Consider the following 21,418-nt stretch of genomic DNA (forward strand, 5'->3'; position numbering starts at 1 on the left):
GAGGCATGTCCCTGATTCGTTTTTTTTCTACACAATTAAACAATTGAATGAACATTTTCCAAGAGTGTTGATTTCATACTTTTTGACGGGGGTTGTAGCATTCCTTCGAGTCTTTGCCTTCCCACCGGACAATGAGGCCACCTACTGAATTTAATGTGGCTAATAGGAAGGAGAGAAGGATGGGTTTGGACACCATATTCGGAGGACAAAACCCTCCAAGCCTCAAAGTTTTTTTTTTTTTTTAATGTAATGGATGTGACACTAGTTTAACACTATTTTGTGCTTACTTTATCCACTAGTTAAGAATAAAAACACACAGAGTACCAAAATTTACTATGTAATTGATCTACAAATGTGAACAAACAGATTATCTGTAAACATCCAGGGGAATTCCTTAAAATTACATAAAAAAAAAAAAAAAAATAAAAAATAACTGCAGCATTTCCATAAGATCTGCAAATGGTATAAACCTATTGAAATATGTAATTATACCTTCAATAATGAACAATAACTGTTAGTAAATAGACAAACTGCAAAGATCATGTCTTGAGGGGTGCAATGGCCTACCAAGAAAAGAAAAAAATACCAGTCTCAGATTTTGAGAAGAAAAAAGTGGCCTGTTTGAATGCCTGTATTGACTCGCCGATCCTTTGTGTGGTTCTTGGTTCACCTTCTGTTCTCCTGTTCTGTTTATGTTTCTATGTAGACTTGTTTATACCTCTACTTCTTATGTGCTCATGTAATATGTACACTAAAGGTTTGTAATTTTTGGTTGTTTGTAAAAAAAGATAAAAATAAATAAAAATTATGGGAAAAAGAAGAGGTTTGCTCAAACTTCTGTTCAATATACCGCACACTAGCCAAAATGGTCTATATGCCATTGGCAAAAGGGCCGCTTGTATCTTGGTTCAATGCCTCCTTTACCTCTGATGGTAAAGCATCAAACAGGTGATCTTCAACAAGCAGCCCACTTTTCTTGAGAAGGCGACACTGAATAATATGAGAAGGTAAGCGATCTAAGCAATTCCCTTTTAGTTCTAGATGTGTAAGCTGTACTAAATGCCCAATTTTTTCTGGGACAGAAGTGATACAATTTTGACCCAAGCATAAAGTTCTTAATTTGATGCATTTGAACAATGTGTTTGGCAAGATGTCCACTTTATTTCCTGTAAAATGCAAATGCTGAAGATTCTGGAGATTACTAATTTCAATAGGAACCATAGATATAGAATTGTGGCTGACATCCAAGTGTCGAAGCTTCTGCAAGAGGAACAGGCCTACTGGAAGTGACTCTAGCTTGTTGTGTGACAAATACAAAGATTCCAAGTTCTTTACTTGTGAAATAGACTGAGGAATGCTGACAATTTTATTGTGCCACAATTTCAAACAAGTTAGCCTTTTTAAGTGCTGAAAACTGATAACCTCTTCTATAGTACGAATGCTATTCTGTTTTAGATCCAGCTCTTGCAAGTTGGTCAGACTGAAAATAGCATGCGGAATTCTCTCTAATTCACAGTTTTGGAGCTCCAGCTCTGCTACATTCATCATCTTTTTAAGGCTGTTTAGCACAACAACCTTGGTGCCATCATTATGAATGATAAGCTTTGTTAGATGTGGTGCCACATCTGTGATATTAGTTGGTATTTTGGTCAAATTGCTCTTCACATAGAGAAGCTTTAGATGCCTTAACTCCCTTAATGAATCAAGTCCGATCATCTTGTTATTTTCAGAGTTTAAGTTACCTACTAAGTGTAGTTCTCGAAGATTTTTTAACAAGTAGACCCAGGGAGGAATTTCAGCCACGTCTGTAAATTTCACATGAAGGCACTTCAAGTTGTCTCGCAAAAAGCTAAATGCAGTTTGTTCAACCTTAGCTGGGCAGTGACAGAGATGAAGTTCTTGAAGAGCAGTCATTTGAGAAATTTTAGCCGGGATCTTAGCTTCTGGAATAAGCTCAAACCTAATAACTTCAAGATCTGTTAGCTCAAACACAGCATCTGGAATTCCAGAAAGCATGAAAAGATACAACTCCTGCTTATCTTGGGCATTGCGAGATATGTGCTGCTTAAGCTTCTCAAAGGTCCACTCGTGATTTAAGCTAATCTGACGCAGTTTGTTTTCACTCACTTCCGACAAGAAAACTCCAAAGCGCTTGGAGTATAACTGATCATACTGGTCAACCATGTGTAAAAGAAATGCAAAATCATTTTTAACATCAGGAATGTCACTAAAGCTGCTTTCCTCTCTCACTTTCTCAAATGAGTATTCTTTAAGAGGTCTCCTAAAGAGCCAAAACAAAGTATACAAACAAACAAGGCCATAGACACAAATAAGAGCAATATAGCTGATAAGAAGCTTCTTTAGCATGAATGCCATGTTATGTGTGCATTCAAACTCCTTGTATCCTGTAAGGTGCTCAACACTGGGTTTACAGACGTGTTTAAAACTTATTGCAGTTACAAATGTTAAGGTGTAACACAGTATAAAAATAAATTTCATGGTCTTGACAACTGTTTGTACAGCATAAAGTTTGTAAATTAAATCACTGTCTTCAACATGGGTGCGAAATTTACGGACCTTTTCAAAAAGAGCTTTAGCCTGTTCCCCATCTTTTTTGTCCAAGATGGTAATCCCAGGAACCTCCACTACTGGTTTGTCAGCTGAAAACGTAAGTCCAGATTTGCTGATCATTGGAGTGCTGGGGCTAGGACTTCCCTCTTCACTGCTATTTGAAAAGTGTTTACGGAGGGACTGAGCACCAGTAAGTCTATGCTTATTTTCTTCTGAATCCTCACATGCTGTCTCGGATAAAGCTTTTGTTGTCCATGGGGATTCAAAACATTTGCCCAGTATCGAGACAAAATGCTCAATTTTTGAACAGGTCTTTGGATATTTAAACCAGAAATTGCTACTGACCATTAGAATAATTGTATGTATAAGTGCAAGATAGGGAAAATACTTAGAGTACCATGGGAGAGCCACATGATAACACATTTGGTTGATGAATATATATTGTTGGTAATCCAGATTTGTCTTTCTCCCTCCTGGATTTCTTGCTTCCTTGTTAACGCTCTCAACAGAAGACTGAGTCGAAGCGACCAAAGTATCGGTTTGTCTTGTCAAAGGTTCTTCTGACTCAACATTAGGTAATGTACTTTCCCATTTTGTATCAGGTCCTGCTGTAGTTTCTTCAAACATAGGAGAAACTTGTATGGTTTTGCTAGTTTGAGAGGCTGAACATACAGCTGAATCTAACTTTGGTAAGCAAACAACTTGATCTTTGGTTAGCTGCATGGTCCCTGCAAAGATTGCAACCATTAACATAACCACTGCCAAGTAGTCCATGAAAACATCCCACCATGGCTTTAAAATCCGATAGGTGGGCTGGATGTCATTAAGTGAGGCAACTTCTGAAAGGGTGAACATTCCTAAAAAGAAAAAAGAAAAAAAAAAAAAAAAAAAAAGAAGAAAATGTCATTATTAACAAATACAATGGAAGTCATACAAGATATAATTATTCCACCCCATAGAAGGGAATAAAAACAGATTTGCTGCCCTATTTACATGCTGCTTTGTTTAAACAAAATCCAGTATGTGCTTATGATTGAAGGTGACAAATATGAAAAGGATTTCCCCCTAAAGCTGGCCATAGACGTTGCGTATTTCTTTCCTGCAAACGAAATTTGCACGATTCCCCCATCAACACAGACAGTGCTGACAGGGGAATCCCTCCTGCTGAGCAATTGTCTGCTCCCAGCAGGGGGGGGGGGGGGGGGGGGAGAGCTATCCTCGTCGGGAGAAGACAGTGATTATCGCAAGGGACTATAGCAGCCGTTTGCGATAATCACAAGCGAATCTGGCAGGCTGGTTGTACCCAAGCGGATTGATCGATCAACTTGGTACATTCAGCCTGCTCATTAATGATTCAAATCTCGGTCGGTTCCTGCTGAACCGGCCGGGACTCAGACCGTCAATGGCGGGCCTTATGTTTTTATTGTAGGTCTCGTTTAATATGCTGGGGTGTATCTCAGCCCAGCGGCTAACAAGGACCCGACAGGCACCCCCCCCCCCATAGGACAGGGGCTAAAAAGCCTCCATCATACCTCCATCTAGGGGAGACACCCCCTGGGCCCCCTCTGCAGCCTTCCCATATGCGGGTCCCACCAATGTACCAGGGTTGTCAGGTAAATCTTCCCGTCGGGTGCAACCATCAAAGTACTGTAAGAGCATTAGCTAAGAAAAAACATAACAAAAAGTTTCAAAGGATATGTTGAACCTTAGATTTGGGCTCAGTTGTCGGCTATATAAACCAGAGAGGGGAAAAAGAAGGGGTATAGGGATCTCAACTTCAGGAAGGATTTGTGAAAGGTCATGTTCAGGTATGCACGTCACCATTAACAGGTATCTTCAGTTTCAGTGAGGGCTCTGCTAACTCCAACAGCGCAACCTCCAGGCTAGATGGCACAGGGTCTGGGTCGGCAGTATATTTCTGCCACTGTGCCCAGATACTGTTAAAACGTTCACTTTTGACCCTGCACCTCGCCACCCACTCCTTTGCCTCCCTAATTTCGTCCACCTTCCTAAGCCACTCCGTTATAGTAGGAATCTGTGGACGTTTCCAATAGAGGTATAAGCCTTTTAGCAGCATTTAAGAGATAAGGAAGTGTGCTTTTCTTGTAATGGCTCAGAGAAAGGGCAGGGAGGTGCAGGAGAAAGCGAGCTGGGGAAAGCGGGATTTCGTTCTGCAGGGCATCCTTTATACAGGTGTGGACTTCTAGCCAGAATAGACTAATCACTGGGCAGTCCCACCAAATGTGGAGGAGTGTGCGTTTCTGGCCACAGCCGCGCCAACAACGGTCTGTGACTGAGGGGTAGATACGTGATAGAGCCACAGGTACCAGATACCAACGGGTCAAAAGTTTGTAGTTAGTTTCCTGTGTCTTGGAGTCTATGGAGCTGGAGTATGCCAGTCTAAACATGTGCGACCTTTGTTCAGCTGAGAACTCGACTTCCAGGTCATGCTCCCATTCTCAGATAAAGGCCGGTTTGGTGACAGCAGAAGCTGATCGAGTTCAGAAATCAAATGGGGGGTAGGCTCCGCTTCAATGAACAATCGATCAAATGAAGTAAGAGTGTCTATTCCTCTTATAGAGGCACCGTGGGTCGCAATGAAGTGTTGTAGCTGTTTTTGTCTCCACCAGTCCATTGGGAAGCGTCCGTGCCTGTCCCTCATGGTCTCTAGGGGGATCAACTTGCCTCTCTCCAGGAATTTGCCACAACTATAGTTGCCATCGGTGACCCAGGACCCAAAAAAGGCTGCCTGTTCCCCAGGAGGGAACCACAGGAATCCTCCTAGCGGTGCCAATGGGGAGCCAGGGCATACAAAGCATTAGTGCGATCCCAGACATGGAGGGTATGAGTGGTCAGCGAAGAAGCTGATTGTGAAAGCCCTCTGTATTCCTGGGGTAGCCAAAGGGCATACGCCAGGTTGCGACCTGCTAGGCTTTTCTCTAGGGAGACCTACAGTTTGGAGTTGGTATGATGGCGCCAGTTTAAAATGTGCTGGAGCGGTATAGCTCTATAATAGCGACATATGTCTGGAAGTCCTAGACCCCCAGCCTCTTTAGGTTTCTGTAATAAGGACACGGCCAGCCTAGGTTTTTTATTGTGCCATATGAAACTAATCATTAGGCTTTGAAGTTGTGGGAAGAAGCTTTTGGGGAGGGGGATGGGTAGCATCTGCATCAAGAAAAGTACCCTAGGGAGGACATTCATTTTAAGTATATTAACCTTACCTAGCCATGTGAAAGAGGTCTTGGCCCAGTTTTGCAGGTCTCTGCGCACCCACCATGCCCAGAAGAGTAGGGAAGTTAGCGTAGTATATTGTATCAAACCGGTCTGTGAGTTGGATCCCTAGGTATTTAATAGAGGCTTTGGTCCAGCTAAATGGGAAAGCTTGCTGCAGGTTAGTGGCCAACGTTTTGGGTATATTAATGGGTAGGACCTCATAAGGTTTGGCAGCGAGACAAGAGGGTTTGTCAAGTGGAAAAGAACGTCGTCAGCATAAGCTGAGAGTTTATATTCTGTGGACCCCACCGTCATCCCTCTAATGTTGCTGCTTGCCCGTACTGTTCTAAGGAGAGGCTCCAGAACTAAGGCAAACAGGAGGGGAGAGAGGGGGCACCCCTGCCTCATGCCATTCTGTATGGGGAATCCAGTTGATAGATAGCCATTAACCCTAACTTTCTAGAACCGCCTTGAGGTATGACCAGTCTATTTTGTCAAATGTCTTTTCGGCGTCGGTGGACAGGATAAGGTAGGGAGTGGAGTCTTGGTGGGAGCGAGCCCACTGAATGAAATGCATGGAGCGGATGGAATTATCTGTGGCCTCACGACCTGGAATAAATCCCATCTGATCAGGGTGGATGATAGATGGTATGAGATGTTTTAGTCGGTTCACCATAATTTTAGCAAAAATTTTTATATCGACATTAAGCAACGATATAGGTTGATAGCTTTGTGGGAGGGCAGGGTCCTTGTCTTCCTTTGGGAGCACCGTGATGTGAGCCAACAGGGCTTCTAGTGGGAACGGGTGACCGGGGGCGAACAAACTGAAGTATCTGCACAGGTGGTTTTGCAGCAGGGGGAGAATTTTAGCGTAATATGCTTTGGTATAGCCATCCGAGCCAGGGTTCTTCCCATTAGGCAGAGCCTGCACTGTCCCAATGATCTCCTGTGGGGAAATGGGTGATTCGAGGTCTAGTCGTTGCTCCGGCGTCAGAGAAGGGAGCCCGGCCAACGCGAGGTGGTCGCTAATAGCACGCAGTTTGGCTTTCTGTCCGTGTGGGAGATGCCTTTGTCTAAGTGATATAAATCTGCATAGTAGTCTCTAAATAGCGAAGTAATCCCAAAAGAGTGCAGGGTCGCTGTACCACCGGGGAACCTAAGTGTGTGTATGTTATTCGTCTCTTTCAGAGAGACCTGGCCAGCATTTTGCCGCACTTATTACCATGTTCGTAATATTCGTCAACGATCGAGGAGGCGTGAGAACAACTCCCTTTAGCTCAGTCAGGCATTTGCGGGCCTCAACATCCCCCTGGCGTTTATGTTCTTCCTGGTGTAAGGCTGATAGCACCCTCTGAAAATCAATCTGTCTTTCCTTTTTAAGTTTAGAACCCAGTGAGATCAATTCCCCCCTGAGTACCGCCTTATGGCCCTCCCACACAACTCCTTCTGGTAATTCATCAGACACATTTTCTGTAAAATAGTGAGTGATGGTGTCGGAGACCTTAGATATCACTGAGGCGTCATCTAGATTTTCGTTGAGTTTCCAAGACCATGCCATCGGGGACCCTGATCGTAGCAAGAACAGGGGCATGGTCTGAGATAGGGATATTCCCTATCTCAGCCAACTGCAGTAGCTCTAGAGCAGGGATCCTCAAACTACGGCCCTCCAGCTGTTGCAGAACTACACTTCCCATGAGGCATTGTAAAACTCTGACATTCACAGACATGACTAGGCATGATGGGAATTGAAGTTCCTGAACAACTGGAGGGCCGCAGTTTGAAGACCCCTGCTCTAGAGTATCATGATCTACACACATAAGATCTATGCGCGTATAGACATCATGTACCCCTGAGTAGTAGCTATAATCTCTGTCTGACGCGTGCAGTGCTCTCCAAGTGTCAATGAGAAAATTATTCTGTAACGATTTACAGAAATGCTTAAGGAAGGCCTGGGAATGTGTGGGGCGGCCACAGGATGTGTCCAGGAGGGGGTCAGGGCCAACATTGAAGTCTCCCCCCCCAAGGATCAGGAGGCCCTCTCGAAATTCTATCAGCTTTTCTAATATTGAATCTATAAAGAAGAGTTGTTGGGCATTAGGCACGTAGAGAGTCGCAAATGTGAATTTTTGGTTGGCTATGACCCCTTTCACAAAGACATAACGGCCTTGCGGGTCTATGCGGCTTTCTGAGGGTTGGAACGGGCATGATTTATGAAATGTATACAAAAGATACGCTGCGCTAAGGTGAAAATATCAATCTGGAGATTATTAATACATATAAAGTAAAGTATACTGAAAATACCGCATAAGCGGCTTATCCAGCCACAGCAAAACACAAAAGATATATATAAAAAAAACAAGTGTTTTTAAAGTGCAATGTGTAAAAAATATACTAGATGTATACCATTAGAATGAGAGTAGCGATTACTGCCTGTATATATATAATGAATGAAAAAAATCATTTATATAGCCTGAAAAATACAGTGTAAAGAAATATATCACAGTGATAAGTGCAAAATACAATAAAGTGCCAAGTGCCACACAATGAGTGTAAATATCAAATCCAGGATGTAGTATGTGATTATTAAAGTCCAATATATGAAAGAAATACACATAAAGTCTATAAAAACAGTTCATAAGAAATCCAACGTGCGTGCATTCATCTTAGTGCTTAGTGCTCAGAATTCCATGCTCAAGTGCCATCCAGTGACCCCCCGGGGACAGCCGCTCACCTCAGAGCGTGCGACTCAGCTGTGAGACTGAGTCTAAACACGCTTATGAGCCATCCCACGGCTCAGTGATGGAAACCATATACACAATTTTCAGCAGCAACTCCACAGTTGGGAATAAAGGAAAAGAAAAAACTGGATAGTGTGATATCGTTTATAAAATATTTATCTAGAGTAAAAGCTCCCCACATTAGGGTACTCACATTTGCAAGGTGCGTGAGTGCACCAATCTGATAACATTCTCCAAAGTTTGCCTTAAAGCGGAGTTCCACACAAAAATGGAACTTCCGCTTTTCGGAACCCTCCCCCCCTCCGGTGTCACATTTGGCACCTTTCAGGGGGGAGGGGGGTGCAGATACCTGTCTAAGACAGGTATTTGCACCCACTTCCGACATAGACTCCCATGGGAGTCTACGCCTCTTCCCGTCCCCACCGCGCTGTCTCCTGGGAACACACAGCTCCCAGGAGAGAGCGGGGACCACTTGGGACGCGCATGCGCAGTAGGGAACCGGGAAGTGAAGCGTTAGTGAAGCCGCAACGCTTCACTTCCTGATTCCCTCACCTAGGATGGCGGCGGCAGCTGCCGAGAACCGAGCGGGTTCTCGGCGTCCCCTGCCGACATCGCTGGACCCTGGGACAGGTAAGTGGCCATGTATTAAAAGTCAGCAACTGCAGTATTTGTAGCTGCTGGCTTTTAATATTTTTTTTTTTTTTGGCGGTGTGGGTGAACCCCCGCTTTAAAGTTTGCCTGTCAAGAGGGATAAGCTGTGCATCGCATCTCAGTGGAGTGAATAGCTCCGTGCTCCGTCCTGGCCCCTCCCCTACGCGTGTTTGACACAGGGCCACGTGTCTTCATCAGGGGGATTCCTGGAGTTGCTGCTGAAAATTGTGTAAATGGATTCCATCACTGAGCCGTGGGATGGCTCATAAGCGTGTTTAGACTCACAGCTGAGTCGCACGCTCTGAGGTGAGCGGCTGTCCCCGGGGGGTCACTGGATGGCACTTGAGCATGGAATTCTGAGCACTAAGATTAATGCACGCACATTGGATTTCTTATGAACTGTTTTTATGGACTTTATGTGCATTTCTTTCATATATTGGACTTTAATAATCACATATTACATCCTGGATTTGATATTTACACTCATTGTGTGGCACTTGGCACTTTATTGTACTTTGCACTTATCACTGTGATACATTTCTTTACACGGTATTTTTCAGGCTATATAAATGATTTTTGTTCATTCATTATATATACAGGCAGTAGTTCAGTAATCGCTACTCTCATTCTAATGGTATACATCTAGTATATTATTTACACAATGCACTTTAAAAACACTTTTTTTTAATATATATATCTTTTGTGCCTTGCTGTGGCTGGATAAGCCGCTTATGCGGTATTTTCAGAATACTTTATATGCATTAATAATCTCCAGATTGATATTTTCACCTTAGCGCAGCGTATCTTTTGTATACATTGTATTGCACGGCATATGAAACGTGTTCTGCGCGAGCAGCTAGGTGATTTCCACATTTGAGGCAATATACCATCGTGGCTTGCAAAATCCCCTTTTATTTATCTAGCATGATTTATGAAATGCGATTGCTGTACCACGTGATTTAGCTACTGGGGAGTTACTAAAAAAACATTGATTATAGGAGGTGTGTAGGTATCTTGGGGAGGGATTGCTGTCTAAAGTGTGTTTCCTGTAGGAACACGACTTGGGCCCCTAGGCGTTTCAGTTTGAGCCATAGTTTGTTGCGCTTGTGTGGAGAGCAGAGCCCCCTAACATTGTAAGATAGTACCTTTAGTGACGGCATACCTGAAGCCGGTGACAATCGATCTGTCTGCTCCCTTCAGTAAGTCCCGTGAGGGTGTTGGCAGGTGAAAAACTACCTAAAGGTCGAATCAACAAAACAGTTAAAATTACGAACCAATGGGGAGAACAATGATGAGAGTAAGGGAAAGAGAAAGAGAAAAAGAAAAAAAAGAAAAGGAGGGGGAAGGGGAGAAGGATGGGAGTGGGGAAAAGGAGGGGGAAAGGGGAGAGGGGAGGGGAAAAAAAATGGGGGGAGTAGGTCACAAAAGTAAAATGAGGGCCAGACCTTGGCTAACAGTTCTGGTACACTGTACAATATTTAACTACAAAGCTGGCCCAGGGAGGGTATCGAAACCCCGAAACCCCCTGGGCACTAGCTTGATGTCCCTCTAGGGACAGTCACCTAGTTAGGTGAGGCCTAAATGGGGTATATGGGACCTGGTGCCCCGTCCAGTCCAGGATTTTTATCTTAATGCATAGAATGCATTAAGATAGAAATCCTTCTGCCTTTACAACCACTTTAACTCTGTGGTGATGAAATACTGTATACATTAGTAGTTTATTATTTACTGTGTGTGATATTGCCATCCATGTCCACCTAATATTAAACCTGTGCACATATTTTCTCTTGCTTTAGATTAGTGTGCTTGATATTATAAGCCTTGCATTGTCCATGAAATAAACACAAATTCATTTTTTGGGGGAAAAATTATGTTAAAAACAAAAAACTGCCATCCCTAAATTTGGCTTTATTATTTACAAAAAGGGTAAGGTTGCAGAGGGAACCTTCAAAGTAGCAAAGTAGCATTTTTTTTTTTTAGTTTTTTGCTGCATTTAGCCAATTGTTTTTAAAGTACAGTTTGCCAATCAAACTTCAAGTGTAAATTATGTAATGAAGGAACACTCAGTGAAATACAACAGTGCAAATGTGAAATGTGGCAAAGAGAAAGCATTTTCATTTTCCCAATTTTGTAAATGGGCTTCTAAATTAAAACCTTGAATAAAACATTGTATCCACTTTTCATAGCACAGTTGATCTGTATGGAAGCGAGCTTCAGACATAGGCAGACTTTTATTTAGGTTAACTGTGATGTTCAGCAATTTAAAATGCTAATGCATAAAATGGTAATTGACAACTGCTTGAACAAAACAAAATGTGTAAGTGACAATAAAAGGCCCTCTGTTCTAAAATGTGGAATGATAGGTGTGGCCCTCAAAATGCAGATTGATTTATTTCTTCACAAAAATGTTAAAGAAAGCGAGGTCCAGGGTGGGACTGTATAGAAAGAGCAGGCGTGAACCTAAAACACAAGTTTTTTGTTTGTTTTGTAAATTACTAAATTTCCACACAGTTGAATTTGTCCTTCATCAATCTTCATGCTGTGCCCACTTTAAGCCTATCAACCTAATGGTCCTTCTGCAAATTCCAACTGAGGTTCTCATTCCTCAAACCTTATACAAGAATCCAAGGTTTTGTTTAGGCCACTAAATTTCTTTAAGCTAGGTCAAAAGATCTTTATTTCAAAAAAATGTAACTTATGTGTACAGACTGAATAAAGGTAGGAAATACAGATAAATCAACATTGTTTACCCACAACGCCCTCCCTGTCGTACTGGAAGGGGCTTGTGAATAAGGTGATTCCGTTCTATAAAGCAATACACCTGAGCAGAGGGTGTCCAAAGAAATTTGACAAAGTTTGGACAGCAATCTTTCTGTAGCCTGATTATATGATTGTACTAATAGGGAGGCGGTTGCCTGGGTGGTGATGGATATGGCTCTGTAATTGCTGTACTAACATTGGGATTATTTAGGGACTGACTGTTGCTTAGATAGCGGGATGTAGGGATGATTGATGGCCTTATTACCATGAGAACTGTGAAATCGTTATATCGATGCCTATAATATAATGTTATATTTATGCCTTTTGTTTTAGGGGATTTGCATCCGGGAAGGTGGATTTGTCCACAGGGAGGTGAATCTGAAGTGGGGGATGTTGTGGGAGTTTCTTTATTTTTACTCGTCTTTTCTATGAATCCTGTGCGGCGTGGTTTTGTTCATTTTCTTTTTATGTATTTTGTACTATGCAAAATATAAAAAAAAATACATTTGCAAAAAAAAAAAAAAAAAAAATTTCAAAAAAATTGGCTGTTGTCGGTTTCAGATCTGCGAATATTGTTTTTTTTTTGTTTTTACAAAAGAATGCCCAACCCCCACTACTATTTATAAAGCAGTGAATGTGACTTTCACCAAACATTCTTTTGTGGTGAATAAATTACAGCCATTAAAAAAAAACATGCATCTGGAAGATTCACTTGCAGAGAATGTTTGCTAAATGTCAGATTCACTGCTTTATAAATATGCACCAAAATACAGTACATGGCCAGTTATGCCCACAGCCATATGGCCGCAGGAATGCTGCAGATACTATCAGCTCATATGTCCTTTAGTATTGGGTATGCTTTGAAGGAGGCCCAAAAATTTGGTCTGTTCCTCTTAAAAAAAAATCCTAGCAGGCTGAAAGGAAAGGCACAAAGGCACAGAGGTACGAGTTAAGAGCGCAACTTCTAATCTACTTCTTGCAATTCCAATTCTTTGATGCCTGTGAGTTTTGCCTCCTCTTCCATCTCTTGGGACACTTACCCAATGGCGAGGAGCATATGGGCTTCTATCAATATAGCAGTGATCCCTTAAATGTTTACAACCCTACTGATTTTTCTTTATAAAATAAAAGAAAAAGAGTGGACTTGGTCAAGCAGCGCATCTGCCTGCTATGGGCAAATATTCCCTATTCCCTAGCCAGAGATCAGAGCACTAAGATCAGTCTGATCATCTACAATGGCCCTCTTCCCTTACAGCTACTATACCAGACTACCCCAGCTTCTAAATGTTCTTCTTCTGGAGGGACAGTCCCCTTTTGTGGATCCAAATCTATAAGCCCCTCTCGACCAGGGTTTCTCGACTAGGGTTCCAACAGAAGTTGCTATGGGTTCCTTGAGCAATTTCTGACTCTCAAATAAGTTCTGACTCTTAAATAAAATTATTCTTGCTGTATGCTCACCTGAGTGTATGAGCCCTATGTGTATAACTGCATCAAGATTTGTATTTTCAACATCTAATATGATGAACAGTACAAATTAGGGTGTAGCAATGTTGTATTCTACCTAAAGAGGAGGTAAAAGGCACCCCCCCTTTCCATTTTTTTAAATTATAGTGGGTTATGCCTTCACAGAGTCCAGCTGGGTATAAAGCAATTCAAAGCTATAAACTTCTTTTTGTTTACGTCCAGCTTCACACTTGAGCATTACCACAACGCTTGTAAATGTACAGTACTATGTGGCAGAATTTATTTAGAATGGCAGCTTAACACCCATACACAGTACAGTATAAACACCTATGTTACAGCACACCCCAACATGGTACCTTGAGTTTCCAAATTGCTGCAGGTCCAGATTTTGTACATTGAGAGTCCATTAAAAAATGTATTAAGCTGCCTTAGTGCAACGCATCTTAACTAACAAAACAGCTTGCATCAATTTGTGTTAAAAACACAAACGCACAAGTGTATAGGGGCTCTTGATATTTCTAATTTATGCATAGTCAATGTGCATATTAGAGCTACATGATCACTCTTTCATTTCCATAAAACCCAAGAAAGAGATTGGTCAAGCATGTTTACATAAGCAGTATGACCCAACCAAACACAGAGAGGATAAACATAACAGTTAACAGGTGGGCATGTTAAACTTTTTCCTCGCTTAGTCAGCAGCCACAATTAATAGTGTAGGAATATCTCAGACAGAGAAAGCCAACCCATATTATATTTACTGACTGCTGGTACAGCGAGGATGGATATGCCAAATGCAGATGCCTGGCTGGAACATACGAGAGCTGTTGCACATTGTGACTTCCGTCCAGAGTAAATAACTAAGACATTTTTATTTTACACTACTAGCAAATGTGTTTTACACAGTTAACAAAATATGTAATAGACAGATACTCACTAAAAGAATGATGTATTTTCAGCGAGTATGAATTTTGACTACAATTGAAATGTTTAGCCCAAAGTAACTTGGCGCTTGTTTATCCATATTTTTTATATTTTATTAGCTATAGAGATGTATAGATTAGCCACTAGAGGGAGCTCTGTATTTCTCTATAATCATCCATTATTTCCAGTGGGTCGGATCAGCGACACAGCAAGGATTGTGAGAATGCTTGCGTACCCCATACACATATACAATTACATTCAATCTCCACAAAAACAAGTTTTTTTAAAAACAAACATATTAATGATATTATTTGGAAAGCCTCCTTGGCTGAAACACATCAGCACTGCTGTATTAGCTGGTTTTTACCCCGTTTTCTTTTTCAATCATTTTTATTCAAATACATTTGAAATACAAAAAATGTAAATAGTAGCATACAAGTATAAAAGGGTGAGCACACCCTCGAACCAAATCATGGACTCACCTGTCTCAATGAAAAGGACATGAAAAGCAGTAAAGAACTGCTTCTAACAGGTGGATCCTGTCAAATGAGATAATCACTCTCTAAGGGTGTAAAGCTCAGCATTTAGAAATACCCACGTACATGGCACTGGATAATCCAAAACTACACAAATGTTGACTATTAGAGAACAATGCAGGTATTATCCCAACTATACTGAAAAATAGGGTACCATAGTATCAACTAGGTTTCCTTTACCGCAAAGCTTTATGCCCTACATCCCAATATAGGTTTGAGAGAGACACCGTGGCCTTCTCATTAACATCCATACACAAAAATAATTAAAGAGGAAACTTAGAAAGGGACAGAAAAGAGAAAGAAAAAATGAAGGGGGGGGGGGAACGACAGGTCCCCTCAACTCAGACTCCCAAGACATCCCCACCACTAGAGAACCTGGAGGTATCTAATCCAGGGATTCCATACTTTCTAAAATCTGGTTTGTTTGTCCCTTAGAATACTCGTCAAATTTTCATTAATCATAATCCAAGATGTTTTATGTTTGACCAGTGCTAGATTAACCATGGGAGGCTTCCATACTCGTGCTATGGCAACTTTTACCCGGTTTTCTAAAAAAGTGGACTGTACAGCTCCAGAGCCAGTGTTGGCTTTTATATGCACCGTGCAGTTACTTACTGTACATTATTCCTCATGGAGGACAATAGTTTTGTGTGTGTCATGTTCAGACTAGTGTACATATTTGCCATTACACAGATCTTCAAGGGAAAAAAAAAAAAAAAAAAGTGCATCACACAGACCCCTGCTGCACGGCTCTGCAGCCCAAAACTCTGTGCAGGCAGCATCATTTGAGCTGCGGGACAGTGTGAAAGGCCCTAAATCAAATGACAATCACCTCAACATGATCTAGCATACCCATAGACATGAAAAGACAGCTGACCAATCCAGCCATTTTTGACCACCCTCTTGGGTTTATTAGCACCCTTTCTACCCCCATAGAGATCAGAGCTTCTGTTACAATAAGAAAAGGAAGTAAAGTTGGTAAAATGCTATCCTTACACATTAAAAAAGTTCACCCATAGTGCAGCCGTAAGTATGAAGAGGATGACCTGTCTGTCTACCTCCTAGATCCTATTTTCAACCAGTCCTTAAAGGCTCAATTCACTACTTGTTCCCATCCTTATGTCAGTCCAGGTCTGTCTCCTTGGTCTAGTGAGGGATAGGGAGCTGCACAATTCTGGCTGAAATGAGAATCACAACTTTTTTTGCTTAGAATAAAGATCACGATTCTCTCACGATTCTCACCGCGTAACATCATCTTTCACATTATACAAAAAATTGGGCTAACTTTACCATTTTTTTTTATCATTAAAGTGTATTTTTTTTATCCCAAAATATTGCAACAACCACCTAGGGTCTCTGCTAAATTTATATATATATATATATATATATATATATATATATATATATATATATATATATATATATATATATATATATATATATATATATATATATATATATTAGTCAGGTCCATAAATATTGGGACATCAACACAATTCTAATCTTTTTGCCTCTATACACCACCACAATGGAATTTGAAATGAAACGAACAAGATGTGCTTTAACAGACTTTCAGCTTTAATTTGAGGGTATTTACATCCAAATCAGGTGAACGGTGTAGGAATTACAACAGTTTGTATATGTGCCTCCCACTTTTTAAGGGACCAAAAGTAATGGGACAATTGGCTGCTCAGCTGTTCCATGGCCAGGTGTGTGTTATTCCCTCATTATCCCATTTACAAGGAGCAGATAAAAAGTCCAGGGTTGATTTCAAGTGTGCTATTTGCATTTGGAATCTGTTGCTGTCAACTCTCAATATGAAATCAAAAGAGCTGTTACTATCAGTGAAGCAAGCCATCATTAGGCTGAAAAAACAAAAAACAAACCCATCAGTGAGATAGCAAAAACATTAGGTGTGGCCAAATCAACTGTTTGGAACATCCTTAAAAAGAAAAAAGAAAGAATGCACCAGTGAGCTCAGCAGCACCAGTGAGCTCAGCAACACCAAAAGACCCGGAAGACCACGGAAAACAACTGTGGTGGATGACCGAAGAATTCTTTCCCTGGTGAAGAAAAAACCCTTCACAACAGTTGGCCAGATCAAGAACACTCTCCAGGAGGTAGGTGTATGTGTGTCAAAGTCAACAATCAAGAGAAGAGCAACAGAGTGAATACAGAGGGTTCACCACAAGATGTAAACCCATTGGTGAGCCTCAAAAACAGGAAGGCCAGATTAGAGTTTGCCAAACATCTAAAAAAGCCTTCAAAGTTCTGGAACAACATCCTATGGACAGATGAGACCAAGATCAACTTGTACCAGAGTGATGGGAAGAGAAGAGTATGGAGAAGGAAAGTAACTGCTCATGATCCAAAGCATACCACCTCATCAGTGAAGCATGGTGGTGGTAGTGTCATGGCGTGGGCATGTATGGCTGCCAATGGAACTGCTTCTCTTGTATTTATTGATGATGTGACTGCTGACAAAAGCAGCAGGATGAATTCTGAAGTGTTTTGGACAATATTATCTGCTCATATTCAGCAAAATGCTTCAAAACTCATTGGACGGCGCTTCACAGTACAGATGGACAATGACCCGAAGCATACTGCAACCAAGGAGTTTTTTAAGGGAAAGAAGTGGTATGTTATGCAATGGCCAAGTCAATCACCTGACCTGAATCCGATTGAGCATGCATTTCACTTGCTGAAGACAAAACTGAAGGGAAAATGCCCCAAGCAGGAACTGAAGACAGTTGCGGTAGAGACCTGGCACAGCATCACCAGGGATGAAACCCAGCGTCTGGTGATGTCTATGCATTCCAGACTTCAGGCTGTAATTGACTGCAAAGGATTTGCAACCAAGTATTAAAAAGTGAAAGTTTGATGGATGATTGTTAATCTGTCCCATTACTTTTGGTCCCTTAAAAAGTGGGAGGCACATATACAAACTGTTGTACTTCCTAAACCATTCACCTGATTTGGATGTAAATACCCTCAAATTAAAGCTGAAAGTCTGCAGTTAAAGCACATCTTGTTTGTTTCAAATCCATTGTGGTGGTGCCTGTTCACCTATAGTCTGCAGTGTCTCTAATTCACAGCCACAGACCCAGTTTTGAGACACTATGGAAGGATTTGGGAGGTCCTGACCGGATTGCACCCCTGAGTTTGAGAGGACAGCTGTAAGAGCCCGATGGAGGAACTGATGGGAAAGTAAGAAAGCTGAGGAGGAGGATTATCCACAGTCACCCACTTTTTGCTTATTACCCCTGCAGGGGTAACTACGTCTGGTGAGTGGGGACCCATTTGGGGGAGCACTACGAGTCACCATACGTGCTGAGCACCGAAGTCAGCTGTTACAAGTCACCAATGGCTATTTTGGGATTACATTCTATTTATTTTTACATGTGGGACTTGGACTTTTTATATTTCTATATTTAATTATATCTTTTACGATTCACCTTTTGTTTTCCACACACATGGTTTGTGTGGGACTATATATATTTAGTTGTCTATATATTTTTGCATTTATATTTTGGTGCATATATATTTTTACATTCCATACATATTTTTATGTATACATCGTTCTTGTGTTTACCACAAGATATTTTCTTGCTATATTTGGTTGATTAATCGTGGAAGATATTTTTGTTTGTTTGGTTTATATGCAAGGTTGTTAGGCTCAGTTTTGACTGAAAGATACACTCACACACCCTTCTCTTCATATGGGATGCTACTCGGATGATTATTTATACATATCTGGTGTACCTGTCACATACACATTTGGTTTTGCTTTATCACACTTTTACGGAACACTGAAGGTCACACATACACACACTCTGCCTCATAGGATAAGGTACTCCACCTTTCTCTACAGACAGGCACTTTCATACTACTTTTAATATATACTCATTTGTTCTATAGGGTAGCGCCAATTACCCCATCTTTTATCTCTATCTCTATAAGTTCCCTTGGGAACCCAATAGGAGGGGCTGCAACCTGCTACTATCCTGAGCGCGGAATTTACTATATATGTATCACAATCGTACTGCTTTCAACTGAAAGTCATTAGTCACATATGCCCCTTGCCTTTCGTTTTACCCCTGAATAGTCCAGTGCCCCCCCACAAGTTGTAATTTGTGCCCGAATTTTGCTAGGAAATGCCTAAAATAACTTTTTTCTACCAGGAAATAAATGTGCATGGCCAGCTATGGGGCTGGAAAACACATACATTTTTGCGATAAACCAGCGGGCTGACTGGAAAAAAAAACCTGACCAGATTCCCCTATTTCCACATTTAAATTTGGGGAATCCTCCCCACTGTGTCATTGTATTCCAACAGTGGGGCTCCTCCACCATCAGAATATGTTTATCAAAGCAACATTTTCAAAAAAAAAAAAATCCAAGGACCTGTCTTAAAAGATCTCAAAAGATGGTAGGAATATACATAAACCATTAAACCATCAGCCAATCTACTGCCGTCTTACCTTAAAGGATGGGTAGGTTTCATCCCAGTAACTCAAAAAAACCATAAACCACATATCAAGGCAAGGGAAGTCAGTATGAACTGGGGGCGGATGTAGGGAAGGAAAGGAAGGACCAGGAATATACCTGCATAACATTAGTACGTTAAATCCTAAACAGAAGGCCATAAGATGGCTATACTATCTTATAATTATAATAAGGGCAAAAATAGAGCTAGTCAGTTAGTAATGATGGTGAAACAATAGAGGCAGCTATCAATGCCAGTGTTGCCATTATCTTATGATTCAAGAAAGATCTGTAAGTTACATTCTGTATTTAGACCGTATGGGGCAAGTGTGCCCAGCTTAAAAATCCAATTTTTTTCTTTTTTCAAGAGGATCGTATTAAAGTCACCTCTGCGCAATGGCAGGTTGAGCACAAAGATCCCCTTCACAACCAATCCGTGTGGCTTTCCATCATGATGCTCAGCAAAGTGTATTGGCAGTGGGCTCTCATCATTCTTCTTTTTTATATTACGGATGAGTTTGTCAATGCGGACAACTGCCGCATTGTTATGCAAACATAATATTTGTTGCAGGGACATACCAGCATATAAATAAATGGGTAGTGGAGCAGTTGATAAACTCCTTGATCTCAAACCTTTTAGAGAGGTCCGCACTGGCAAACACATCCGTCTTGTACTACCAATGCTGCTTGGTGCCATGAGTAACTTCCTTTCTGGGCCTCTATCTGCTCTGATATGTGGTTTAAAATTTTTCAACAAGCCTGTTCGAGAGCAATCAGTCCTTAGATCAACTGCTCTTGAACGGGAATAGTCATAGATGGATCTAAATTCAGTCAGTGTCTGCTGAACCAGCCAAATATTGATCTATCTATGGCCAGCTTAACATTGCAGGGCCCTGCACCAGTAGAGCTGAGTAACAAACACACCTTATAGCACAAGCTTCCTCACATAGGGTTATCGCAGAGAAGGGAAGTGGCTGTGTCTATCCAGGTCTGTTACATTATGTGAGCTCTGGGTCTAAATCTGGTGCCTATTGAACTACAGTCATATTAAAGTGATATTAAAAGGAACATTTAAAAAAAAATTGTTTTGCACAGAGCAGCCCCGAACCTTCCTCTTCTGGGGTCTTCTGCTGACGCTCTGAGCTCCCCCACCGAGTGTCCCCATAGCAAGCTACTTGCTATGGGAGCACTTGTGCTTGCTTGCTACCAAGCCCCGCTTTGTGTGTACATTGACACACAGGACAGAGTTCAACCCCTCCCCCACTCCCTCATTGGTTGTGATTGACAGCAATGGGAGCCAATGGCTGCTGTGTCTCAGCCAATGAGGTGGCAGAGAGCAGCTGCTCTTGTGCACATCACTGGATCAAAATGGGGCTCAGGTAAGTATTAGAGGGCTAGAAGGGGAGCTACACACAGAAAGTTTACCTTCATGCATAGAATACATGAAGGTGAAAACCCTTCAGGCTTTAGAACCACTTTAAGACACCCTGCACAGCTGCTGCGACAAGATAGTGAAGGTAAGACTATAGAAATGCAGGCTGTTAGCACAAAGGCTGCTAAACCTAGGACTCTGCATTCACTATATCTGGTCCCCCATAGTACACAGAACATGGAAATGCAATTATTGTAGTACATATAATCTGTTAAATATATTTTCTCATCAGCAGTATTAGAGCTGCACGATTCTGCCCAAAATGAGAATCACAACTTTTTGGCTTAGAATAAAGATCACGATTCTCGTGGTGTGACATCATCTCTCATATTATACAAAAAAATTGGGCTAACTTTACTGTTTAGTTTTTTTATTAATTCATTAAAGTGTGTTTTTTCCCCCAAAAATTGCGTTTGAATGACCGTTGCGCGAATACAGTGTGACATAAAATATTGCAACAACCGCCATTTTATTCTCTAGGGTCTCTGCTAAAGAAATGATATATATAATGTTTGGGGGTTCTAAGTACTGTATTTATTGGCGTATAACACTCACTTTTTCACCATGAAAATTGGGTGCAAATAGTGTGTGCGTGTTTTACGCCAATACTTCAATTTTAGCTGCCTCGGAGGAGACAGGGA

The 21,418-nt window shown here is 41.4% G+C and overlaps 1 protein-coding gene across 4 annotated transcripts in view; it reads right to left on the reverse strand.

Annotated features, from left to right (window-relative positions):
- Positions 1 to 321: 321 nt before the first annotated feature.
- The window catches only part of LRRC8D (leucine rich repeat containing 8 VRAC subunit D), a 130,728-nt gene continuing 109,631 nt past the window's right edge, over positions 322 to 21,418 (reverse strand). For 2 of the 4 annotated variants that reach the window (XM_073593178.1, XM_073593175.1), the window contains 2 exons: positions 10,339 to 10,412; positions 322 to 3,428 (listed from right to left, as the gene is read on the reverse strand). In XM_073593178.1, coding sequence (XP_073449279.1) covers positions 871 to 3,426 — 2,556 coding nt within the window. In that variant the 5' untranslated portion in view covers positions 3,427 to 3,428; positions 10,339 to 10,412 and the 3' untranslated portion in view covers positions 322 to 870. The remainder of the gene's footprint in view (positions 3,429 to 10,338; positions 10,413 to 21,418) is intronic. The other 2 variants (XM_073593176.1, XM_073593177.1) reach the window with 1 other exon arrangement.

Source organism: Aquarana catesbeiana, linkage group LG07 (genome assembly GCF_042186555.1).
Source record: "Aquarana catesbeiana isolate 2022-GZ linkage group LG07, ASM4218655v1, whole genome shotgun sequence".
NCBI lineage: Eukaryota > Metazoa > Chordata > Amphibia > Anura > Ranidae > Aquarana > Aquarana catesbeiana.